Source organism: Gastrolobium bilobum, unplaced genomic scaffold, assembly GCF_033153095.1.
Source record: "Gastrolobium bilobum isolate Gb01-03AN ecotype WA unplaced genomic scaffold, APGP_CSIRO_Gbil_v1 utg44884, whole genome shotgun sequence".
Classification (NCBI taxonomy): Eukaryota; Viridiplantae; Streptophyta; class Magnoliopsida; order Fabales; family Fabaceae; genus Gastrolobium; species Gastrolobium bilobum.
In genome coordinates this window covers 115,945-143,441 of record NW_026897767.1, presented here as the reverse complement: position 1 = coordinate 143,441, position 27,497 = coordinate 115,945, and the positions used below count along the sequence as shown (strand labels likewise).

The window sequence follows — 27,497 nt, the reverse complement described above, 5'->3', positions numbered from 1 at the left end:
TATGTTGAACCTTGTGTGCCAACCTTTGTCTATTAGGTACCATTTGGAGGATTAGAACACACTTGGAGTAAGTGAGATTAGTTAATAAAACAAAAAGGATGTCGTCAAAATTTCTAAGAAAATAATCAATTTTTGGACCAAATTTGGGAGACCATATCTCCCTCCATAGATTTCCAAATGAGGCGTGCCATATCTCATTTTAAATCTTGAGATGTCAGATATACTATCCCAAAATTTTGTTCTATTTAGAGCTGTATAACGTTCTCTAGGTTGAAGGGACTGAGAATTGCCCCAATTTGGGCTGTGAAGGGACTGTCTCGGGTTCCATCCTTGAAAATTATATCTCCCTAAATTCTTACTAAAATTAGGCTTATGAAATATCAAATTGAAGATCTAGGTGTCTACTATTCTGCATAAAAATTTGAGAGCATTTGGTTGAGTAAAACGTTGGGAATCGCAAATACGGTGAGAGATGTTTGGTGCCCTATTTGGAGTTGGTTAACGGCTTTGTTTGTCTAACTTCAAAAGGTTATAACCAGAGCTAGAGAACTCCAAATGAGGCGTGTGATATCTTGTTGGAAAGGTTAAAGAGTCTAGTTTAACATGCTAAAAGATGAAATTTATTGATGAGTAGATCACGTCCAGTTTTAAGAAAACCGAAGTGTGCTCTGTTTTAGGAAAGTTGTAAAAATGAGTTTTATGCTAAGTTGGTTAATGGGAATATCTTAGCAACTTAAAATATGTATTGTATGATAATTAGGCAATTAGAATGTTATTTCTGCATTTAGATTTCAGTTGCGATCACAGTTTGTATTATTGTATTTTACGATTATTTAAAAGCATACACGTAATAAAAAGAAAAAGTTTTTTCGTATTTTTAAATAAACTGTTCTGATTGTAACTGCGCTTAATATCATAATCAATGTTAACACACCAGTGTACAACAGACTGTTACAATTTGTCATTTTACTCAACAGGTAATGGTTGCAACTATGCGTTGTGAAGAGATACCGAACGAAAAGCTTAGTCTCTTACGCTCTAATGAGGTGCTCATCCATATCCCTGATATTGTAAGTTGCATCATTTTTTTTTTGTAGATATTCTAATCGGTTCATCGTTTCGCAACTAGTCCGATTTGAGGCGGGTCTCGGGATTAAGGCTTTAAATCCCTTCCAAACATGGTACAGGGGAATTGAATTTGGCGTAGGGTTGGTTGGAATTGGAGGAAGCTATTAAATTAGGTCCAGTACGATGTCTTGTGGAAAAGCTGGGCTCCATTATTGATACGTACCTTTTGCATTAAGTTTCAGATGTTGGTGAACTTCAGTATTAAATTGAAGATTAACTTATGTAAACTACTTGATTTTTTATTTAATTTGTGATGCCATTTGAGCTGAGAGAGTAGTGGTTGCATCCAATTCTATTATTTATGCTTTCTTTGGAGCATTTAGTTGCTTTGAGGCCATAAGATATGCTTCTTAGTCAATTTCTTTAGCAATCGAGCTACTTCATCATATGTACAATCAAGAAGATCTTCTCTAGCTACTGCGTTTATAGTTGTGAGTTGTGATGTCAAACCATGACAGAAGGTGTGAATGATTCCCCAGCTAGATACTCCATGGTTGGGATATTTTCTTAGGAGATCTTTGTACCGCTCTCATGCTTTATATAAATTCTCTCCATCATGCATCCGAAATGAAGCGATGACAGATCTAGCTTGAGCTTTCTTTGCGTGAGAAAAGAACCTTGCAACAAACTGCTAAGTAAGTTGCTCCCATTTCGTAATTGAATTTGAGGGCAAAGTCCTTAACCATTCATTGGCTTATCTAGCCAAAGAAAAGGGAAATAATCTCATTCACATATTTTCATTAGTGTTACGATCTGATAGATCAATATGTCCAATCAGAGATTGGTATGTTAATATAGGACATGTTTGCCCTCCTTCAGGTACCTATGGGGAAGGTACCCTAGAGATCAGCGGATCACTGTGCACAATAATATATACGACATAGTCAAGGCGTGGGGTGTGTGCACAGTGACAAGCTAAGATAGAGGGTTTAGAGAGTGTGTACCTTATTGGTTTAACCCTTTATTTATAGATGGATTACCTGACAGAAATGGATTTTTGGGCCTCTCAAGAGCATTGGGGGTCCAATTGTTGATCCATTGCTGCCGTAGTAGGATTAGCATGATTAAGGAATGTTTCCTTAATTCCCTCTTAGTTGTTAGCCCTATTTGAGCCTTCTAGAATGTAGGCTTTTATCAGGTCTATAACAATTAGAAATGCCTTCAACCCTAAAGTTATCGACCATCTCCGTAAAGTTTTTCAGATGATCATGGAGGTCCTTTAATGGTAGTCTATGAAATTTTTCAGCATTCATGATCATCTGGAACATAACAGGTTTAATCTCATGGACTAGAGTTTGAACTTTGGATTTTTCTGCAATGTTTTATAGCAAATTTCTTCTTATAGTTTCTTATTTGTTGTCAAACTGTTAAAAGGTTCCTTTTTTATAAACCTATTTGGAAATTTAAAGCTACCTAATGCATGATTCTTCCTTTTACTATTTTATTTATAAATGGCAATTTTATGCCACTATTATAAACAAAAGTGCAATTTGATAGTGTATCATTCACGAGCCCTATATTTTTGGTTAAAATTTTGAATTATATGATAGTAGTGCTCCTTAAGACCAGTCCTAGCTTCACTTCTACTGATAAATCTGTAAAAAAGAATGACTAAATAACAGCACAAGAGGGGGTGAATTGTGTTTTAAACTTTTTCGCAAATAACAAAGAAAAATTTAAAAAATTCCCTTTTCAAGAAAGCATGCAAGAGAGATTTAACAATTAACAAAAATTCTCAAACCCTTAAAACATATTCATATTATCAAGAACAATGAATCGAAGAAGAGTAATATGTAGCGAAAAATAAAAAGAGTAAGGGAAGAGAAGATAACATCAGGATATATCCTGGTTCACCCTCCACCACTGAGAGCTACATCAAAAGTGAGGCCGATCGTTCTACTATCATCAAGCTTCCAATCAGTGCTTGAAGAAACCATTTTATAAGAGGAATTTTACAAGACCTATTGTAACACCCCGTATATATCCGGTAATGTTATCATAATATCGTATTAAGCTGCGCTTAATTAAAATGCGGAATTACTTTTTCTTTTCAATTATGATGCCATTAACATTACCAATCTTGCTTAATAATCAATTAATAAAACATCGCCTGTATGTAATTGCAATGAAACAGCTAACTGAAATACCTCATAACATAGATAATATAAGTGTGGCTCTAGTCACGGAACTACAACAACGTAGACCGGACCATCTAACAGTTTATAAAACTCCAAATACAAGTACTAATAGAAAGTGTCATGGACAATCCCCATGCTCACTCAAATAAGGCAACATGCCCAACATTAGTCTCAACAACAACATATCATAAATAGCGGAAACATAAACAGCATCCAAATCCAGTCATGCTAACATATAAGCAGAAACAACATAATCAGCTAAGCTTCGGCCTCCTGCCGCCTGAGGCATCAGTACCCATACTACCTGATCCTGAAATAAGCATTCCCCAAACGTGGGGTAAGATCTCTAATCTAGAAATCTCAGTAAGTCAGTGAGTCCTCAATGATCTTCCACCCCAAGCTCACTTACATGTGCAATATAAGTTCAAAAGCAGTTTATCATTTATCATTTCTAAAACAATGCAATGCAGCAGATAATCATGCCATGTGTGTCAATACTAATCTACTGGTCAGAGACAATGCAGGTATACGTCTATCACCTACACATCGTGCAAGTACCACTTGCATTCACCCCGGTACACCGTCTTGTATGGCGCTACATACTCAGGCTTCCCGTCAAGATGAAACAACACATGCATATTAAAAGCCATTACATGTAAAGTTCAATCAACATATCAAATATCCAAAAGCATGTGCACAGCATGCATAAACCATACCCCCATGGGACATGGTGGAACCACGACATGGCTAAACCGAGGACACGAAAGCTTACCTTGCAAGCTAACTCCAAAAGCCAAGAGTCCACAGCTCAAAGTCCAAACACAGCAGATTCACAATCTGTTATGGACCAACAATACATCAACAACATGCACCACGAGCATACAATATTAAGACAACGCCTTTTCATTACGTTTTCAAGTCTTAAAGCTTCTAACAAAGCCACAAGCCCTTAATCCCATGATTCTGGCTTAATCCATTAAATACAGAAGTTCAACTTCATCAAACTAGGGTCCATAAACCCCCAATAGCCTACTGTACACACAACACAGCTGCTGTTCTGCGAAATCTCAGAATATCCGGATATCTCGCTGTCCATATCCGGATATGCAATATCCGGATATACAGATTCACATATCCGGATATCCAATATCCGGATATCGCAAAACCACGTATCCGGATATCCAATATCCGGATATCAGTTTGACAAATATCCGGATATCTCACGACAGAATGCAGTTTCTGCATTTTCGTGAAGATATCCCAAAAAGGTTCCCTTTTACCGATTTTAAACACCTAATCATGCATTTCTAGATGTGTTAAGCCTCACCCAACAACAAGTTATCATCTTTTAACCTTAACATGCATAAAGCTTTCATTTTTAAGCATTAAACTCATGATTAAAGGTTGAAGATCATACCACAAGCTTAAACTCAGCAAGAATGACCCAAAGAGCTCACCAACAACTCTTTCAAGTACTGTTTCTACAGGTACACGAAAATGGACCAACAAGATAAGTCCTTTCCTCACCAAGGAAGCTACTTGGAGCTCAAAACCACTAAGAACAAGATGAATCTCCTCCAAACTCTCCAACTCAGAACCAGAACCTCACAATAAACTCAGAAAGATGACTCTTTTCTGCTCACAAGACTCACACTCAGGTATTTCCCATTCACCCAAGGTGTTTTGGTGAGGAAACTAGAGGAAAATATGGCAACTTGGTTGAGTTTCCAAGGAAACAAGGCAAGGCATGAAGGAGGCTGGTCAGCAGCTCCAAGGCACCAACTTTCACGTTCAAATGACTGAGTATCAGCCTAGGTTAGTGTGCAAAAGTTGTATTTATAGGCCATGCCACTTAAACACACAGTATTAACTTTAATTGCTACGCCTAGCATTTTAATCCCAAACTTTGGATTATGAAACTACATAATTTTCTAAGATTATCATATTTTTCTTGTAATTTTCTGAGCACTTTTCCGGTACGCGCTTTTCCAAGCCAGTACCGGTTTCCAGCACCATTTCTCGTTATCTGGACTTGAAACTCGTTTTACAAGTCCTACATATTATTCTAGTAATTAACATGCACTTATTATAATTTTCCGGGATACTTTTTCGGCACGCATTTACACCGACTAGCAGAACCGGTATCTGCACTTTTCTTCCGAAAAGCGACTTTCAACATTCTTAATCACTTATTACGATTATTAAGCCTCATAAATAATTATTAGGGTCAATTATGGAATCATTTCCTAATTTTTCATAATTAATTAATTAAATACCTTAATTAACGGTGCGGGTTCTTACACCTATCATCTACCTGATCACGCTTAACCTAAACCCTAAGATCACTCCTCTTGACCCAAAAATCAAAACTCAATTGAAATTTTACTAGACAGCAGACAACCCTTGATCACTCTTAACCTAAACCCTAGGATCTTCAATTGAACCAATCACAGAAGCATAATAACCTCCCAAAATTCAGAGTTACAAAGAAAAACAGAGAAAGAAGATTAAAGACCTTTCTCTCTCTATAATATCAATTTTAAACATAATCCATGTACTTGGGAGATTCTAACTGTAATATCCTAGAAATATAGTAACAATAAAATTAATAACAATAAATAAAAATAATAGTAGTTTGTACCCATAATTTGACTTTAAAACTGTAACCTTAATTGGTGTTGGTTTTAATTGTAACGTTCAACAGTTATGGTTGGTTATCATGTAATTAGTAAATGCCAACAATTATTTTTATTTAATTTTGTAACCATTAAGATATTAATAATAATTAAAATAATTATGATGACCATTGATTTTACCTGCAGTTTTTATAACTAAAATAAATGTGATGATCGTTGATATTACATGTAGTTAATGTCTCGGTTTCAAAACTACATCTATAAATAGGAGCTTAACTTAACTAAACCAAATCACTTTCAATCTTCAACATTTATTCATTTCTCTCCTTCTTTTTCTTCTCATTTCAAATTTTTATTTTTCTGGCTACCAACTGTCATAATCCCTAAGTGCTCTTAGGTTAGTTTTATGTGAAATTTGTTGGGTATATCCTAATCCTTTAGAAGTAATAGATTAATTATACATGAATTTCGTCGAACTTTTTGACAAAATCCTTTAGAAGTAATAGATTAAGCATACATGAATTTTGTCAAACTTTTTGACAAAAAAACTCTATCGGATAAAAATTTAGTCGCTTTTCGATGAAAAGTATTCTGACGAAAAAATAATTTTTTGACGAAATTTTCATCGTTTGCAACGTAAAAATTTCATCGAAATATGATTTTTTTTAGTAGTATGAAAAATACATAAATAATTTTTTTTAGAAGTTTTAAATTTAATTTAATTTAATTTAATTTATAAAATATAATAATTATATTAAATTAAAAAAAAATAAAATTATAAAAATATCTCATTAACTCTTAATTTCTCTCTCATCATTATTTTAACTTCCAAACAAAAAATAATGATATGCTTCATTTTCTTTCTTTCTTTTTCCTCCCTCTCCTTTGGATTTCCTTTTTCTCCTTTCTCTCGAAACTCCAGAACAAAGCATGAATGTATTAGGTCTCGAGTTCACATATTTGAATACAACTAAAAGATAAGTGTAATGTGCTTATAGGGGAGGGGCAAAAAGGTAAATGCGGCTCTAATTTGAGAGTGTTGCCCTAGACACTGGCTTCCCTACACGATGACGAAAACAAAGGCTGAGATCCAATCGCTTCAATAATCCAACGGCTGACGCACTCCACATTACCCTTTATATTGATCTTCGTGTTACCCTCCCAGTTTTTTCTGCTCTAGCAAGCGCCACAATCGCAGTCGCAGACTCTTTCAATCTCTTCAAGAGTTTCAAGGGTTTGCGATCTAGCCTGTCTCGTTAAAATGGTGATCCATTCTCTCTCCTTTTCATTCCTTTTTTTTTTTTTTCTTCGTCTGTGACTTTGGCAATTTCGAACGCCTCCAATTCTGATCGTTTGGATTTCATTCTCTCCGTTTTCAGGTTCTCCAAAACGACATCGATTTGCTGAATCCACCGGCCGAGCTCGAGAAAAGGAAGCACAAGCTCAAGCGTCTAGTTCAATCCCCAAACTCGTTCTTCATGGTAGCCACTGTTATCACCTATCTTCGTTTGTGTTACAGTATATTTTTTCTGATCTGATCTTTGTTTTTTGTTTTTCTTTGAATTTGTTGTAGGATGTCAAATGTCAAGGTTGCTTCAATATGTAAGTCACATGCGAATTCCTGTGCCTTTGTTTGAGGAATTTTTTTTGTTTTTGAATTTCTGTGTGAAAGACACTAGAACTAGTTGGTTTGAATGGTTGGTTTATTGAGGTTGAAAATTTATATATGCAGAACCACTGTGTTCAGTCACTCCCAAACGGTTGTGGTTTGTGGGAATTGCCAGACGGTGTTGTGCCAGCCAACTGGTGGCAGAGCTAGGCTAACGGAGGGGTGCTCCTTCAGGAAGAAGGGAGATTAGTGATTTGCTGCAGTTATGAGAGCCTTTTTGAGGGTTGGTTATAATTCTTGACAGAGAAATTTTGACGTTCTTGGATTTTGATAATGTCTCTAATATTATGTAGTTTCTGTGTTTGGAATTGCCGAATGGAACTGGGTTTTCTGTGTCAATGCGCTTGTTCTGTTCATGTTGAGAAGATTTTTGAGTAAATGGCCTTTGTTTGATATGGTTGTCTGACATTATCATTACCTTTAATTGAAATCTAGCAATTTATTTAATTGTTGTTTTGTGCATTGTTTGATATTATATCTCGTGTCATGGTTGTTTGTATGAATGGTGTCGTGAATTGAATCAACATTCACCTAAAATTTGCAAATAGAAGAGTTAAAGAATGTATTAAATATATTGAAGAAATTATATTTGTTTAGTGTTATAACTTTTGTTCTAAATAGATACAAACTGGATTGCCTGTGGACTTTTGAGGATTATCATTCATCATTCACCTAGGGCTAGCAGGGACGCTCAGAAACCTGAATTCTTTTTTAAAATATTTTTAACTGCTGCTTGGCACAAATTCGAGCATTGTATTAAAATCTGAAATATGTTAAATTTTCCCCGAAAACTAGGTCCTTTAGAGCTTGTTGCTGGAGAACGGGTTTCTTGATGGGTACATGCAATGGTTTGAGTTCAAATTTGTAATAATTTTTCTGCGATTTATAAGCCACGGAGCTTAGGAAGTGCTGCTCATCTTATAAGGGCAAGTCTAAATCTGGTAATTTGTGAGCGTGAGATTCCTTGTCTAGTGTTCTGGGATATGGGTTTCTATTAGTTCCCTTTACAGATTTAGATTTAGTATGGATTTATGTAAGCCTTTGAGTTGTCATCTTAATTATTATGGTGATTTTATGTCAAAAATATTATGGTTATTGGATTTCTCTTTCTCAGCAAAAAAAAAGGTTTTGTTTTCCTTGGTCCCTTTCATTGTAGTTGGATATCACCCCAGAGTATTTTGTATAGCATTCTGCTGTCATTGGCAATTATGTTTCATGTACTGCGAACTCGTACGGATATGCATTTCTATGCAATTACCGAGATATAATTTAAAGATAAGAGCAATTGAATATGTTTATATGTTCGTGAAGTTATGTAGAGGTCTGTATTTTTGTTTATTGTTTTTCCAACGGAGGCTTGGTAAGTCGTTTAGGTTAATAGGGGAATATCGTACTCTATTTTTATTCTCTAGCTTTTGTTTGATAGTTTTATAGAGGATGAGGATGAGGAGGGATAGCATGGGATGAGGAAGTTGTGGATTCGGAGAAGTTAACGGGGGGGATGAGGAGGGATAGCATGGGATGAGGAAGTTGTGGATTCGGAGAAGTTAACGGGGGGCTATTAGGGTAAAATTTTGGGATTAGCCTCTTTAATCTTTGTTTGAAACTTTTTAATCTTTATTTTTTTAGAAGTTGGAAATTTTAGCTCCAATAAAAAGTAGGTTCTTGGCTTCTTCTTTTGTGTGACTTCTTATTTTTTTTTATTTAAAAATAGACATTTAAATACTAGTTTATAATAAGAGTTTTTTTTTATAAAAAAAGTTTTTGGAGAAAAAAAATTCCTTCTAAAAGCGCTCTAAACATAGATTCACCATTCTATTATTAGTCTATAGGGAATGTTTTGATAACCTTTTGCAAAAAATATATTTTTATGATATATGTCTTTTAGATTTATTTTTTTAGTTTATAAAAAATCCCAAATTTACTTCATTTTTTTAGTTTTCCATTTTTTAGAAATTATTTAACAATCATAAAAGTTTAGAAACATTTTTATTAGTGTTTATTCATTAAAAATATTAATTCATTTTTTTAGTTTTCCATTTTTTAGAAATTATTTAACAATCATAAAAGTTTAGAAACCTTTTTATTAGTGTTTATTCATTAAAAATATTAAGTTATTTTTCCATGAAATGCATCCCGAGCTAATGTCAATTGGGAGAAAAACAAAAAAGCAAAAAAAACTCAGACGACACACTATACTTTTCTTTTAAGAAAATACCAAAACGATGTATAAAAAAAAAATACCAAAACGAACGATGCATACATGAATCTCTTAACGGGATAAGATTTAGTACATAAAAATGACACTCGAAATACTTAAATAAAGGTTTGTCGCAGATAAAGTAATCTGCAATTTAGATGAATTTTACATGTATAGTTTGATTCTTAAAATTGTTAAGGACTTAATTATTACACTCGACTAGGACTTTCTCTGGTAATTGATTATATAAAAAATCGACAGTATTTCCAATTAACTGGTTGCTGTGTTTCGGCGGAAGTTTTATCAACCAAAGTTTTTTCCACCGGAATATGCCCGATTGGATCCTTTCAATTATTTGTTCATTAAACGCTCTTCAAACGAATTTTTTTAACATATAACAATCTCTACATACTCGTTTCAAGTTCTTGATTAGGATCTGTGCTAATAGCCTCCTCTTCGATATAACCAAACAATTTCCTTAGTATGTAATAGAAGTCACAGGAATGATAAAGTGAATTATCATTGACAACAAACTTGTGAACTTGCTGACCAACCTCAATCCAGCTCCAACCCACGTTGGTCTTTGTTCCCTAGCTTTTTATCGTTTTTCTCATTCGTGCAATGCCATCTGCATCCTTAGCTCTAGCACATGTGTCAAGGTGGGGCTGAGCCAAACTAAGGCCTCATATTTTGGGTAAAAGTAATTGAGAAATATTATATTTATAATTTTTTTTTTTTACAAATTCTTACCAACTACATTATGTCTGATCGGTCATACGCTAATCAAGAGTATATGACCGATCATACTTAATGTAATTTATAAAAAAAAAATTTAAATAGATCATTCCCCAAAGTAATAATATTTTTTTTTGGTAATAGTTTACAAGCTAGAAATATGGCTTACATTGGGTTAGCTGACTAGTTTGGTTAAAGTCAGGCAACTCTAGATTAAATTCAACGTTAACATCAAATTTATTCTAAATAGTTAGATCAACTATGGACTAAGTTGGACTAAAAGATTTTGAACTTAAAATTTGTTAATTTAACTTACATACATATTTTATTGAATTATTTAGACTAATGAATTAAATTTTACTCAATTTGATCCGGTAGCCGAGAACATTCTATCAGTCAGTTAATAGCACCAAATTTTTCATAGCAATTTTTGCAGTTGTCTCGTTCTTATGAATATTGGTAAGGCAAAGTGCAGGATCATCACAAGAAGTTTCTATAAGTTGAAATGCTTTATCGTTGAAGAACAAAAAGATCCACCGAGAGCACCTACATGCTTGATACCATGTGCTATGCCAAACCCCTTTACAAAACTTCATTGCAAATCCTGTCTCTTTCTTAACTTCACAGTCACAGCCGAGAGTTTTTTATTTTTTTTTAATAAAATAAATAATTTAAGACTACTTTTTTATTTTGCTTTATTTTATCCATTCTACTATATATGCCCGACCCACCTATATAAGAACAAATTTGGATCAAAGCATGGGAAAGATTATAATATTTTAAGAATGTTTTTTAGAATCCTAAGAACTTTTCCTGAACGCTATAAATGTAGAGATCAAGACAAGTTGTCAATTATTTATTAATTACAAAATTATTTAAAAGGTAATTTTACAAATATTTTTTAAAATAATGTGTAGTATGAAATATTTCTAAAAAATGTTAAAATATAACATTGAAAGAAAGAAAGAAAGTAAGAGAGAGAAGTTGTAAAAGGGAAATGTTCTGACAAAAGTTTTTCCAACAAATTTAAAAATGGAAAATATTACTCTCATATGACATGGGATAATTTTTCTCTCATGCACTCATAAATCAAGGGTGAAGTCCACTCTCTAATTTTTCTCTCTCCTCTATTCTCTCTCCTCTAAGTTGTGTGTGCATTCTCTCATGTCATATAAGAATAATATTCTCCTTTAAAAATTAATGTAGAAATTAAGAGATTTGAGGATGAAGATTCCGAGAATATATAATTTGTACACGACTGATTTCATCTATTCTAGCTTGGAATGCACATATCGGGAAAAATAAATAAATCATCCTCATTATTTTTGGTATATACATAATTAATGAAGATTGAAATGCTAACAAATTATGTTAACTATATACTTGAGGAACAAAGATCTTTCTTGCCAATTATTATTTTTAGAAACAATTATATTTTTAAAAAATACATATTTAATAATCTAATAATTATAAATTCAAGTGATAGGAAATTTATTTCACTTAATTAGAGGTTTTGAATTTAAAATAATAATAATAATAACTCCTTTCAAGTCACTAGTATTGGTTTAGTGGTAAGGGACTTGCCACTTGGGTAAGTTGTATTAGCATATTATCAATTTTCACTTGTATAAAATAAAATAAAAAATATGACAATAGTCAGACCAAATTAAGTAGTGATTAATGAATGAGTAATATATATATATAAAAAATTTTGCCCCAAATAATCTAATCATCTCAATAAAAAAACAGAATCAACTTATACCAATATAAGAATAATAAATCTTATATAAAATCTTAACCATCAATTTTCGTAAATTTAATGATTATAATTTATTGGATCATGTTAATTAATTAATTATTAAATTTTTAATAAATTATAACTGTTAAATTTATGAAAATCAATAATTAAAATTTGCTATAAATGTAGATATAATACACAAACAGTTCATTAAATTTTTTTGAATAAATAGAGAGTTTTGTTCATTAAAAACATTTGAATAAATAGAGAAGGGGTTATCACTTCTCATGTGACAGCAATTTTGTTCTTCTTCTGTTGCTGAAACAAAATTGTGTGGGTCCTATTTTATTACAAAGAAAAAAAAAATATAAAATAACATTGCACATTTCACGATGGGTCAGCTGCAAAAAAACCTTCTACTACGTACTGTCGTAAAAGAAGTATATTTCCGAATAGAGAATTTGAATTAAAAAAAATTGAATAACATATTTTTTGGTTGACGAGACCCTAAATAGAGAGTTAAGCTTCAATTCTTCAAATAAAAGTAATAATATATTTTTTGGTAGAGATAGGTTATTCTACCTATAACATTTTTTCTGTCTCCCTTTGCCTACCACCTTATAACACTATTAGATCAGAATTTCAAGAAGAAAGATAAAGATAAATATTAGTTAATATTATGATCTAATGATATTTTAGGATGATAAGTAAAGGTAGACAAAAGATAGTAAATAGAATAACCTACCCTTCTTGTTAATAGCTTACAAGCTAAAAAATGTAAGACACTACGTGTCAGAATTTTTGAAATGTGCCGTAAAGATTCTATCAGTTAGTTGATAGCACCAAATTCTTCATAGCAATTTTTGCAGTTGTCGCGTTCTTATGAATATTGGTAAGGCAAAGTGCAGGATCATCACAAGAAGTTTCTGTAAGTTGAAATGCTTTATCGTTGAAGAACAAAAAGAATCCACCGACAGCACCTACATGCTTGATACGATGTGCTATGCCAAACCCTTTACAAAACTTCATTGCAAATGCTGTCTCTTAACTTCACAGTCACAGCCGAGACTGGAGATTACACCAGCAGTTTTTTTTTTAAATAAAATAAAATAAATAATTTAAGACTACTTTTTTATTTTGCTTTATTTTATCCATTCTATTATGGGAAATACTCTGTACAAGTATTTTTTATTAATTTTTTTAACATAAACATTTTAAATATATATATATATATATAACCAATATAAAAATTATAAAGTAAAAAAAAATTAATTTTTCAAAAATATGTATAATTAATACAAAAGAATTATATATAAAAAATACAAAAGAATTTAAAAATTTAAATAAAAAATAACATCTATCATTCCGTAAAAATAAACTATAAAAATTTAATTATTATAAACATGAATGATTGTTCAATTATTGCGTTCATTTTTACTAGACAGACAATTCAATTTTTGTGTGTGCATCATACAAGCAATACACTAATATATATAGAAAAATAGTGACATATTTTTTCTTTTAGAGATTAATCAATAATAGTATTCGGCCTTTTAGAGAAAAAAAGTGACTACAAAATTTAATCTTTTTCTTGGCATGAGTAATGCACTGGTATTTACTAAAAAAAAGTAGAGTAGGTGGCTTGATTGGATTCGAATGGCACGTGTCGTTGGACCTTTGTCAAAGAGAAGCCAACAAGACTTCGTGTTTCTTCTATTTTACTTCGAGGCAGTGTTAGCACGCTGCACAAACGAATAAGCTGCACCCAGACAAATCCAAATCCAAATCAAGACAGAGATCCAAGCTTCGCTCTAAGTCTCTGATCCAACTTCGCGAGCCATGGCGGAGGATGATGGTTGCTGCTCCACGCAACTCATTGACGGCAACGGCGACTTCAACGTTGCCGGCCTCGATAATTTCATCAAGGCCGTTAAGCTCGCCGGTTGTGGCCTTTCTTATGCCGTCGTTTCTATCATGGGTCCTCAAAGTAGTGGTGCGTCTACGCCCATTCAATTCCTTTGATTCAATTTAGCTATGCTCAATTTCCCTCAAGCTTGTATTCTAATCCTTTTGTGTTCTCTTGGAAGTTTCTCGAGCTTGGATCAATGGATTCAATCACCTTTAGTGACCTTGTATCGATTGGTTCGAACTCCTGTTTGCTCTGGAATGGAGTTGAAGTTAGTGATTACACTGAAAACTTGAAAAGAGGAACTTAGGCTAGGTTTTAAATTTAATTGACGTGAGTTGTGGTGAAAGTGAAGCTCTTTACATGGTACACACACATGTTAGGAGAAAGAGTGGTGTCATTTATGAGTCAGCTTAAAAAAAGAAAAAAGAAAATCCCTTTATTTTTTCATTATAAATTGGAGATACTATCGTCAGTTTCTGATTTTGCAGTTATCAATCTAGTAAGATATTTTTAGCTTTGCTCTCTCTCTCTCATGGGCTTGTGTGATCTAATGTTATGCTTTTATTTCGTCATCTGAGCAGGGAAGAGCACCTTAATGAATCACCTGTTCCACACAAGTTTCAGGGAGATGGATGCTTTCAGGGGAAGGTTGGATTTTTTATTTTTTTGAAATTATTGAGCTATTAATTTGGGCAGAGAAAAGAAAAACAAAAGGAGAGAAGGGTCTGGGGAAGATAAGGAAAGAGAGAAAGAAAGGATGAAAATTTGATGTCTTCGTTATTTATGCTGCCTATTTCCTTTTCATTTTATGATAAATGAGTGATTGAATATCGTGTTGTTGCAGATCTCAAACGACCAAGGGAATTTGGATGGCCAAGTGTATTGGGATTGAGCCATGCACAATTGCTATGGATTTAGAGGGTACTGATGGAAGGGAGAGGGGTGAGGTAATAATTTCTGTACTAGAAATTTTTTATACTTGTTTATGTATAAATCCAGTGAATGGTCACACTAGTTTGGTGATTTATTAGTAAGTGTAGGCTGTGTTACCTGCTAAGAATGACCTGATACAACATCAACTTTATTCCAAACTAGTTAGAACTCGCAAGATCGAACTGGTAGTATAAGAAAATATTATAAGGTCTTAGCATGTGTTTGGTGTTGACACATGATAGTATAGCCAAATCTGTTCAACTCTTTTAATCCTATTATTATAGGATAACTCTATCATATCATGAGTGGTAGGATAAGACTTGATATTGAATTTTGAATTCTTCTGGAATGTTTTCTAGTAAATTCCTTTTTATAATTTCTTATTTGTTCGTCCAACTGTTCAAGGTTCTTTTTTGATAAGCCTGTTTGGAAATTCAAAGCTACCTGATCCTGTCATGCACGATTCTTCCTTTTACTGTTTTATTTATAAATGGCAATTTTATGCCACTATTATAAACAGGAATGCAATTTGATTATGTAACATACATGAGCCCTATATTTTTAGTTGAAATTTTGAATTGTATGCTATTAGTGCTCCTTGAGACCAAGTTCTAGCTTGACTTTTATTGATGCACACGGTGTGCACGTATTTTATGTAACAAATCTGTTTGCATGTTTGTCTGTTTTTATTGATGCACATGGTGTGCACGTAGTTTATGTTATTGGGCTGTTCTCTTTTTGTTGCATGCACATCAGAACTCACTATTGTCTTGTTTTTTCTTTTTTTAAATATAATTCTCAGGATGATACTGCTTTCGAGAAACAGAGTGCTCTTTTTGCTTTGGCAGTATCAGATATTGTTCTGATAAACATGTAAGTTTTTAGGTCTAGATTATTGCTTCGTAATTGATTGAATGAATCAGATTCTGGGTGATCCTTGAAGTTGGGCATTGTGCTGGGTTATTTAAACACTTTTTAGCAATTTCACACCAACATTTTTGTGCAGTCCTTAGAAACTACATTGCTTAACAGAAGTCTAGTTGGAATTTCAAATCTTTCAGCCTAACTTGGTGTATTGCATGTTTGTACTAGTACCTTATGTTTTATAATAATCATGCTTAACCTACCTACCTGACACAAAGGATCATTGACATTGTATGTCAGTGAGTATACAATGGGATATAATGTAGTAGATGATATGCGTAGATGCATTTTCCTTTTCCATTTTCTATAGCTGTGTACTTTCAATGCTTCCAAATCCTTTTTTCCCTGTTCGTTTCTTTGGAGTCAAATTAGTTGTCTGATTTGATGAGAAATAAAAATGAACGTTGTTTCATGAGTGATGGGAGTTTACAGTACATAAGCAGACAAATTTTAATCCATTTGGACAATTTTTGAAAACTATTTTATTCACAGGTGGTGTCATGATATTGGTCGAGAACAAGCAGCAAATAAACCTCTTTTAAAGACAGTTTTTCAGGTAGTTTGCAGCCATGAATTTGCCTCTGATTGGTATCAATATTTGAGTTTTACACTCTGGTATTTTTTTATTTTCAGGTTATGATGCGTTTATTCAGTCCCCGCAAAACAACATTGCTTTTTGTTATTCGTGATAAAACAAAGGTCGATAACACTTGGTCCTTTCTTGAGAATGCACCCTTCTGTTCTGTAATTCTATTCAATGTTTTATAATGTTTGTGGCCTGTCTGTGCAGACCCCAATTGAACATTTGGAGCCTATTCTTAGAGAAGATATTCAAAAGGTGTTATTTCCATCTAATTTCTGCGGGTTTTATTTTTTCTTGTAGTTTCTTCTTTTTCTTCATCATCATTTAACATGATATGAATTCCTCAGATTTGGGATGCAGTTCGAAAACCCCAAGCTCATAAAGATACTCCTCTTAGTGAATTTTTTAATGTAAGAAGATCTACCTATATCCCCTTTTCACATGTCTCTTTAACTGATTGTATATATTGTGGTGTATGATTAATGACTCTTCAAATGAAGGTGGAGGTTACTGCTTTGTCAAGCTATGAGGACAAGGAGGATAAGTTCAAAGATGAGGTACCATTCTATTAGCTATTGCGTCGCTTTTAGGAATTTGTACAGGGCTTCTTTTCCTCATTCTGGAATCATTTCTAATTTCTATTGCTTTCAGACCTATGAAATTTTGCAAATTTCTGCACTGAACCTTTTCCCTTATCTGAGTTATGATTTAGATCACAGTGTTACACTTTCTCATACAGGTTGCTCAATTACGGCAGCGTTTCTTCCATTCTATAGCACCTGGAGGTCTTGCTGGTGATCGGCGTGGTGTTGTGCCTGCTTCTGCTTTTTCTATTAGTGCACAGCAAATATGGAAAATCATACGAGAGAACAAGGATCTTGATCTTCCAGCTCATAAGGTTTCCTATTATCTTATTTTTTGCATGCAACAATGTTCTTTTTTTCTTATTGATTTGTCATTTTATTCAACAGGTAATGGTTGCAACTGTGCGTTGTGAAGAGATTGCTAACGAAAAGCTTAGTCTCTTACGCTCTGATGAGGTGCTCATCCATATCCCCTATATTGTAAGTTGCATCATTTGTTTTTAAAACCAGTCATCACATGAATGAATTTGGCGTAGGGTTGGATGGAATTGGAGGAAGCTGTTCAATTAGGTCCAGTACGAGGTTTTGGGGAAAAGCTGAGCTCCATTATTGATACATACCTTTTGCAGTAAGTTCCAGATGCTGGTCAACTTCAGTATTAAGTTCAAGATTAACTCATGTTCTATAAATACTTGATTTTTTGTTTAATTTCTGACTTAAATCAACTTGTTCCTAGCCCTACAACTCGTTTATATGTTTATGTGAGTTAAGTTTAATAATTTTCAAATTAAATTGGGCTGCATTTTTTTTTTTTGGATTACATAGTAGTTGTTCACTGCCTGGCTAAATTTCTTTACCCTATTCAGTGTTCTCAAAAAATAAGTTTTTAGAAACAGAATAAAATTAAAAGTGAGTAGGTTATTTGCAAATATTTCAAAAGATATAGGTTTGAACCGTAATACTGCCAATAAAACAAGGAAAGAACAACAGATTGGTTGACTGCATTTTATATGCATTTGTCCTTGGAGGTTGACAAGGATGCATCTTGTCATTATGAAGATTTTGTTGATGAGGGTATTAGTTTTCCATGTGAAGTCTTAGATTATTTAATTGTCTCCTAAAATTTCAAATTTTCTTTTTCATATGCTGATAATATATGCTTTCAACAGATATGATGAGGAGGCAATCTTCTTTGATGAACTTGTGAGAAATGAAAAACGAAAGCAATTGGAGTCAAAGGCGTTGGATGTAAGGCTTCCCGCTACCTTTTTATCGCTATATTTCTAAATTTAGTTTTGACTTTTGATCCATTGGGGCTGAATTTTGATTAAGCAGTCTTGGGCTGTTGAAATAAACTTAAGCCTCTTTGAAAACCTCAAGCCAAAGAAGTCCTTGTTTTATTCAAAAGGTTCTTCATTTTGGGAGAAGAGAGAACTAGTACAGCTGGGTGGAGAATAAGGAATCCTGTAAAAACAATATAGAAGACAGGGCCAAAGAGGCTTAAAGATGCAACTGTGCTTTCCAATATTTGCAGATCTGAAATGAGACTCCTTTAAACCAAGCTTAAGCAGAGCACCAAAGAAATGCTATAAACATAATCCTTCTGCATAGCAAATGTTGGGGCAAACGGATGCCCTTGAAAATGTGGGCCTTCTACTCCAACCATATAATCTACACAGAGACACAATTTCTGGCCTTATTCCTACGAAAACCTTTAAAGATAGTTGAGAAACTTCTTCAAGCTAGAACATATTCAACTTTTATCAATAACTGCAAACAGATTGATCCAAGGAACTCGTCAATATAAGAATTAATGGGTCACTGTTTTTCCAACTAGATTTTCACTTAACAAACACATTAGGAAAAGGAGTTATATAGGGCCTATGGAAATGTATCATTTCATTTGTATTGGATTTTATTAGTAATGCTGTCCAAACAAAGGATTTGATCTCAAGCGTTTTAGATTTCCAGATGTGTTTGTTAAGAAGAAACTTCCCCTTTTTAGAAGATTGAGTGAGAAGTTTCAAAGTGGACTTGGTAAAAACACCCTAGAAGAAATATAAGAATTTATCCTATCTTCATTTGAGGAAATTGAGAAGAATCAAATAATTACTCTATTGTGGCCTTCAGTCATGGTTGATAGAATTTTTTTTTTATCAAGTCTACTTTTGCTGTAGTGGGTTTTGTGATCATTAGGTTGTTTTGTTTCACTTATCATAATTTTAGGGATCCTTTTATATTCTCTGCCCCTTCTTTCTTTCTCCCTCACTGTCTTTATGAGTGTGTGTGCGCTCGTGTATACATATGTATCTTTTACATTAATGTAGTTGAGACTTTACTGTAATTGATCCATTGGAAAGCTAGAACACTATCCCAAACCTATCTTTAGTCATGCTACGCCTGCACTGATTTTGCAACCCAATGTTCCAAGAGCTTAAGCTGAGTAAATGTGTACACATGTTAAATGTATATCAGTAATAATGCATTAATATTCAGTTCAAGTGCACTTGCTTATTGATCAGAAAATATAAGTAACAAAAAGCCACTGACGTCTATACTGAAATACTATTAACTAGGGCTTCTGAAGTGTGTATGTATTGATAAAATTCATATAATTTTTTTTGTCAACTTTTCAGTCTGTGTACCCTGCTTATACAACAATGCTAGGACATCTACGCTCTAAAGCTCTAGATGATTTTAAGACTAAGCTGGAGCAATCACTAAACAATGGAGAAGGGTTTGCTTCATCTGTTCGCATGTGGATTCAGTCCATCATGCTTGAGTTTGACAAAGGATCTTCTGGTAATAGTCAGATAGGATTATTCTTAGCATATACATTGTCACCTGTAACTTTATGTGCATGTTTTAGAATTACTTGACAACTGGAGTGCCTATGCTAGCTTGAGTCTCCATTTGTCTTTTGAATTTACATTAGATGTCATTCAGTCAGTACTGCCTTTATTGTTTTAACTTTAACATTTTCCACTTCAGACTTATATGGGATCTAGATATTTAAAGTAAATAAAATTGGTGGGCATGAGAAGCACTACTACTTTATAGGGTTTAGATCCAATTCTGCAAAGGTATACATGGTCCCAACACCCAAATCATTTTTTATGTAAAGGAAATATGCAGAATCTAATGAATATAATACACAATCTTACTTTCAGTCCACAGTTCTTATGAATTTAAAGGCTATTGCATATGGCGACGATCAAGGGGAAAGTAAAAGGGTGCTTCTGAGAGTGCATATTTCGTAAAATGGTGCTTTTGAGAGCGCATATTTCTATGATACTGTGGATTTATCAAGTTGATGGGGAGAGTTTATTTAATATGGTTTGGTTTCGCTAGAAGTTGTCAAGAGCATATTAAGTATGACTTAGGCTCACTCATAGTGTAGCGAGTTACAAGAAGAAATGAGAGCTTCAGATGGTGCATATTACTATGAGAGACTGTTGATTTATCCTATTAATGGAGTTTATTGTGTACGTGTGGTCTCACCAAAAATTTTCTAGAGCATATTTCAAATTTGGATTTTAGATTCTGTGTAGTGAACTATAAAAGTCATTATTTAGTCTTGAAGCAGAATCTTTAGGAGTTTATTATTCTTCAATTTCATAGATTTAGAAAGTGTGGCTCCTGTTATTTACATCTGTTCATACAAATAAAAGAAAAAAAAATGAACTTTGGTTCAGGTTGACTTTTAGTCTGTATACATCTCAGGATGCATTTTATAAGTCTGTCCTTCTGAATATATTTCAATTTGCTTGCTCTAGAGGAACATATTCTCTCTTGTATGGATTTTCTTGAAATGGACTAGTTGTTTCATCTTAGTGATCATGTAAACTGTTTTATATGATCACTAAAATGCTCACTCCTATCTGTGTTTGTTTATTATTGTTTGCGCTTTCCAGATGCTGCTATAAGACAGGCAAATTGGGATGCTTCAAAAATTCGAGACCAACTTCGTCATGATATCGATTCACACGCTTCATCTGTGTGCAGTGCAAAATTATCGGGGATAACGACTAATATTGAGGTAATATTTTTCAATTTTTGTAACTTTTTTGGAGATTAATTGGTTTAGCTGCATAATATGATTGATGCCTGCAATATCTCTGTCAACCACTAAAAAAGAAGTATTGTTTGCAGAAACAACTGGCCAAGGCGTTGACTGAACCTGTGGAGTCCCTCTTTGAAGCAAGTGGAAAGGACACCTGGCTTTCAATAAGAAAACTTCTTAAACGTGAGACTGAAGCTGCTGTATCAGAATTTTTAGCCTCCATTGCTGGATTTGAGCTGGATAAAGAAACAGTTGAAAGAATGCAACAAAGCTTAAGGGACTATGCTAGAAAAGTGGTGGAGAATAAAGCACGAGGAGAAGCTGGAAAAGTTCTGATTCGCATGAAAGATAGGTAATGGCATTTTAAAGATATCTCGTCAATTATTTGGTGAATTTTGGATTTTGTAATGTGTTATAAAAATTAATTAATTATTGATGTTTTGGAACTTAGGATTACCCTCAGCCACCCTTGGTAGTTGGGGTTTAATGGGGAGTATTTTTTATTTTATTGTTTTGGGAACTCAGTCATTTTAGGGACCAAAACAAGTAATATGCTTGGCTATTTTTGTATGTATTGATGTCTTTGGTTTGGATAGAATGGCAGAGTTTTCAACATTAGTTTCTGTCATTACCAATAGAGAAAGACTCAAAACATTACCGATTTTTTAAATGGTTCCACTTAAATTTTGGTTTTTCATAGAGCCCAATGGTGTCAATTGATTCATGTAGCTGATCCCACTCAATGAGATAAGGCTTGGTTATTATTGTTATTGTTAATTGTCTCCATTTTGTTTTGTTTTGGAGGATGACGTTTACTGTATTTGTACTTTGCTTTTCTGTTACAATAAAAGAAATTGCACTATTTTGGTATAGACGTTATTCATTTTTTGGGTTATTTGGTGGCTTACTGGTTTCTGTAATAATTTTCAGGTTCTCTATGGTGTTCAATCATGACAATGATTCACTCCCCAGGGTTTGGACTGGGAAGGAAGATATCAGAGCTATTACAAGGGATGCTCGCTCTGCGGTAATTGTTAGCAAGTTCAATGATAAATTTTCAGTTTACTAATACTTGGCATTATATTGGAAATTACTCTTTTTTGGCACCATGTAAAATATCTTCTACTTCCATGCATCAGTCGCTAAGGCTTCTATCAGATATGGCTGTTATACGCTTGGATGAGAAGCCGGATCATATTGAAGGTGTACTTCATTCATCTCTCATAGATAAATCTGGTGCTGCGGCATCTTCACAATATACAAGTAGAGAAGCTTTGGTGGATCCACTGGCTTCAAGCACATGGGAGGAGGTAGTGTATGGTGATATTTGTGGTTCCCCAGATAATGTTGTAGTCAAAACTGTTATATTTGAGAATCTATATATATGAAATGTAGGTTTCCCCAGAAGATATACTTATCACTCCAGTGCAATGCAAGTCTTTGTGGAGACAATTCCAGGGAGAAACTGAGTATACAGTTACCCAAGCTATTTCAGCTCAGGTAAAATCATTAGATTATATTCCTGTCTACTTTGTTCTCTTTCCCTTTATTAATTGATTTTTTTTTCTGCGGTTTTAGCCAACTTTTCTACTCTAACAGTTAGAGATATAAAATCATTCATGAACCTTGAGAGCATAAGTTTTTGGGATAGTTGGTCATTGGCATAACCCCTATTATCAATTTAAGTGGTCATGAATTCGATCATTACCACCCTATTTTTTTATTTTTTTTTAAAAGTTTTTAAAAGAGTTGGTTTGTGACAAAATACAAAAAATGAAATCCTCAAGCAGTTCTACAAAGTTTTCTGGTTATCATGTAATGCCACCTAATTGTCGATGTTTTGGTTGAAATTGGAACCTATATAATTATATGCCGTGTTAAAGAGGGAATGACTGACAGAGAGATGGATGTCAATGGATATGTAATTCATAAAACCAGTGGCAGAGCCATGATTTAATTTTAGCCGGGGCCAAAAAATTTGACATATCAAATTATGAAAACATTTTCGTAATTATACAAATCTATTATGAAAACAAATTACTTAAAATTTTAAAGTAATAGTATTGATGTTATTTTAATAAATATTTATTTAAAATTTAAAATATAATATAAAATTAAAGGGAAAAGTTCACCAATGCCCCTGTGGTTTACTCCAGAATCACTTATGTCTCTGTGGTTTTTTTCTTTTCACATATGCCCCTGTGGTTTGTAAAAGGGTATGTTTTTTATCACATATGCCCCTGTGGTTTCTTAGTTTTTACAAAGCACAGAGGCATATGTGATCGAAAAAAAATCACAGGGGCATAAGTGATTCTGGAGTAAACCATAAGGGCATTGGTGAATTTTTCCCAAAATTAAATTAGTAAATAAAGTGCAAATTATATGTATATATACATATATGAAATTTTCATATGATTTTTATGAACATTTTCATGTGATCTTTATGAACATTATTTCATGTGATGTTAATGAAAATTTATTTCATGTGATTTTTGTTAATAATTTATTTTATCTTTTATATTTTAATTTGGTTTGAGCCTGTAAACTTCAGTTTGCAACTTGGTAGGCCTTACCGGTCGTATTAGGTTTTTTAGTTTTTATAATAGGTTAGGTCAGACCTATAAATCAAGTCTTTAATTGTCTAATAGGCCAGTATAGGCTCTAAATATTTTACATAGGCTTAGCCTATCAAAGCCAAAGCCTGGTCTAACTTGACCCATTTATATCCCTAGTCGTGACTTGTGAAGAACATCAACGTAGATGGACAACAAATTTCACAATTAAAAGGAAACATGGAACAATCAGCGACAAATGTCTAAAATCATTTAAATTAAATTGGATCCACATAAATCATTTAATCAGTGTTTAGATATTTTAAAAACTTTAAAAATACAAAAAGGAAGAAGTTGTTAATGAATATGTACAAGAAATTTTCATACTCCATATATATACATATATCTTCATTGATTTTTCTCTTTAACAATTTCCACTGATTAATTGCCAAAATTTTCATTCTTGTTATGAAATCAAATACAAATAACACCAAGAAACAATTCAATTCCATTACCAATAGCAACTGTAGCTCTATATTAAAATAATTTTTTTTTTTAAAAAAAGGTAAATGTAAAACAACACTCCATTTGTCAAAAGAAATAAAATTAATAAATACAACCACACAAAAAAAAGTTATAAATAAAAAAAAGGGGCGTGAATTTCACTCATGTTAAAAACACCCAAAAAACAATTAAAGAATTTCTCTTTTACAAGGTTCAAAAATATAAATCATTTTTTTCCCCGAGCGGACAAATAATTACCAACACATATTCCAAGAACATGTATTACTAAAATCTTGAGAAAGGAACAAAACTTCGTAACTTGTAACAGAATGGCTGGATTCTGGGTGGTGAGTGCGAATAAGGAAAAAAAGTTAAAAGAAAACCCTAATTGAAAAAAGATGAAAGAAGAAGAAGAAATTAAGAAGAAAACAATTTGTTATATGATCATACACGCAAAGCAGCTTCAAATTTTCGTCTGTTACCATTGTTACAATTTTAGCCAAGGTCAACTTACAATTTTAACTAGGGTCCAATTATAATTATTTATATAATTATATATAATAAATAAAATTTGTTGAAATATAGCTGGGACTCAGGCCCTACCTAAATATAATGTGGCTACTGCATAAACCTTGTATAATGTACTTTTTGGTGGTCACTATAATTCTATATGAAGCCAAATACTTGGCATTGGTTATTGTAGTTACATCCATGATTGAATGTTATATTTGTTGCGTTTTGATTCCAATGTTATCCTTATCAAATGGTCTAGAAAACCATGTAATTTCCCAAGGCCTTAACAAACATTTATTTACAGTAAACTGGTAGGTATTAGAAATACTTCGTTCCTGCATTGCCAGACTGAATAGTACAGTTTTTTTTTTTTTGGTAATCAATAGTACAGCTTTTAAATTATATATGAAAATTCAGACATGAGAACTGAAATACAATACATGTGACATTTGATATGGATGTAACTCCAATAATCCATGCAAACTGTTTGGGTTTATGAGGGATTCTTAATATTGTAACCTTGCATACCAGATTAATTGAAAAATTTCCGCAGATAACTTATTTTGAAAGCCTTGTAGTTATAAAATTGTATATAAATTTTCTATGGATGAATAACATCATACTGTCTTGTCTTGAGCAATGGTTTAAAAACTGTATCGGAGATTGAACTGAGCAGACCTCTAAGTCATTGTTCGATTAGTTTAACAGTTAAATTTGCGGTTGAACCCTGGGACCGGAAAGAGCCAGTTCATGGGCTGACTGGTTCAACCAGCTAGACCGGTTCAGTTTTTAATATATTGGTCTTGAGTCTTGACCCTTGGGTCTTCTGCAACCAGTTGCTGTTTTTGCCTAGTTTTGTCGCACTTTGGTGGGTCCATTTCCATGACAACCAGTTTGGTGGAGGTATTATTTTTTAGGATTATGAGAAGGGTGTATGCTCCTAGATTTTTGCTGTTATTTTATTTTATTTTTTACTATTTGTTTGGTCCTTTTGCTTTATCTAGCTGTAGATGCTATGAAAATGTTAATTCTTGTCCTTTTTCTTTGCCTTGGCATTTATCTAATTCCAGGCATACTAACAAAGGTGCTGTTTCCTTTTCTTTTTTGTTGTGTATTCAGGAGGCCCACAAGCGGAGTAACAATTGGTTACCTCCTCCATGGGCAATTATGGCAATGGTCGTACTTGGTTTTAACGAGTTCATGCTTCTTCTGAAGTAAATATCACTTTCTAAAATCTTGAACTTTGAATTTATTTATTATTTTTATTTTTGTACTTTATTGGACCCTTTTTCCATCAGTTTAATAATTTCATTTTCTGATTTATATGTGAACCAGAAATCCTCTCTACCTGATGGTTATATTTGTTGTCTATCTAATCGTAAAAGCCATTTGGGTAGAATTGAACATAGCTGGAGAGTTTCAAAATGGCACTGTGAGTATAAGTGGACTGACTTTTTTTCTCTCATCTTTTCCTGCAATTGGATGCTTAAAATTTTGTGTTCTGGTGTTTCTGTGTGAATGAATGACTGTTATGATCAGAGCTATATGCACACCTACACGCACTAATTAAAGGCATTTTCTTAAAATCACCTACAATGCAAAAATTTTGTTATTCTCTAAATATAATTATGGTGATTAGGATTTACTAGTTCAAAATTGATTTACTAGTTCAAAATTTCTTATTTGCCTTGTTGACTTCGTTTTTGTTGGAAGTGGATTGTAAGTTGCAATAATAAATACAACATAAGAAAGTGATGGTTGAATGATGTTAGCTACTAAGGTGACCAGCACTATCTGATTTTTAATTTTTTTTTCTACTTACGCATATTTTGTTTGCAGCTGCCTGGACTACTATCCATTTCCTCAAAGTTTCTTCCCACAGTTATGAACCTTCTTAAACGTCTTGCTGAAGAAGCTCAGGGGAATCCAGCACCTGAAGGAACAGAACCACAAAGTTCAGCTGCTCAGATACACAGAAATCAAGTGCACAAACCTGATTTAGTATCAAGCACAATCACCAATTCGGCTGAATCCAGTGTTGGTTCATCTGGTGGTGATAATGAATACTCAACCACAAACTTGTCTCAGAGGCGAAGAACAAGCGTTCCAGAAGCTGAAATTTCATGACAATTTGCTTTGAAGACGGTTGGCATCAGAGTGGAATGTGCACCAGATAGGGTGCTTTTCCTAGATCAATTTTGTATCACTGTATAACAGTATTTTGCTTTTCTTAGTTCCTGTAACGCGTAAATTATCTGATTATATGAAGGACCCCTATTTGGGTTCTACTACAAAATATATCATTGTCCAATAGTGACAGAATAATTTTGTAAATTAAATTTCCTTTGAATTTTAGCAACTTTAAAATGTTTTTTATAATCTTATACCCACATGAACACGTGAAATTGATGATCATCTTCCCTGAGAAATCATTTACGCACCAAAATCGCATTTGCTTTTCACCTACCACGCAAACATGGAAAATATTTTATAATAGAAATTTTAAGTACCAAAATTTGAAATTGAAAATCTAGAGCTTAAAAACTGTGATGAAGTCATTTTGTACTTTCAACTTTAAAAAGAGTAAACACCCATTTTGCTTCCTAGCAAAAAACACGGTCCCTACTTTAGTCCTTTACAAAAATAAATTAGTCAGTTAGTCCCTAACAAATTCAAAGTGAACCTATT

At 33.3% G+C, this 27,497-nt stretch overlaps 2 protein-coding genes across 2 annotated transcripts; both read left to right on the top strand.

Moving 5' to 3' along the window:
- The first annotated feature begins 7,030 nt into the window (after nucleotides 1-7,030).
- On the top strand, nucleotides 7,031-7,964 carry LOC133310058 (small ribosomal subunit protein eS27y). The gene is made up of 4 exons (XM_061510940.1): nucleotides 7,031-7,166; nucleotides 7,282-7,383; nucleotides 7,476-7,504; nucleotides 7,635-7,964. Exons 1-4 carry the CDS (start codon nucleotides 7,164-7,166, stop codon nucleotides 7,759-7,761), a joined length of 261 nt encoding a protein of 86 aa, XP_061366924.1. The 5' UTR covers nucleotides 7,031-7,163; the 3' UTR covers nucleotides 7,762-7,964.
- Nucleotides 7,965-14,013: 6,049 nt separating this feature from the next.
- On the top strand, nucleotides 14,014-27,159 carry LOC133310040 (protein ROOT HAIR DEFECTIVE 3 homolog 2). Its single transcript, XM_061510919.1, has 22 exons — nucleotides 14,014-14,237; nucleotides 14,735-14,801; nucleotides 14,998-15,100; nucleotides 15,889-15,959; nucleotides 16,503-16,566; nucleotides 16,644-16,709; nucleotides 16,801-16,848; nucleotides 16,941-17,003; nucleotides 17,094-17,150; nucleotides 17,333-17,491; nucleotides 17,565-17,633; nucleotides 17,714-17,805; nucleotides 18,347-18,425; nucleotides 19,814-19,979; nucleotides 21,092-21,216; nucleotides 21,330-21,592; nucleotides 22,171-22,267; nucleotides 22,380-22,550; nucleotides 22,636-22,740; nucleotides 25,929-26,023; nucleotides 26,145-26,241; nucleotides 26,649-27,159. The coding sequence occupies exons 1-22, from the start codon at nucleotides 14,084-14,086 to the stop codon at nucleotides 26,934-26,936; spliced, it is 2,499 nt and encodes an 832-aa protein (XP_061366903.1). The 5' UTR covers nucleotides 14,014-14,083; the 3' UTR covers nucleotides 26,937-27,159.
- The last annotated feature ends 338 nt before the right edge of the window (nucleotides 27,160-27,497 follow it).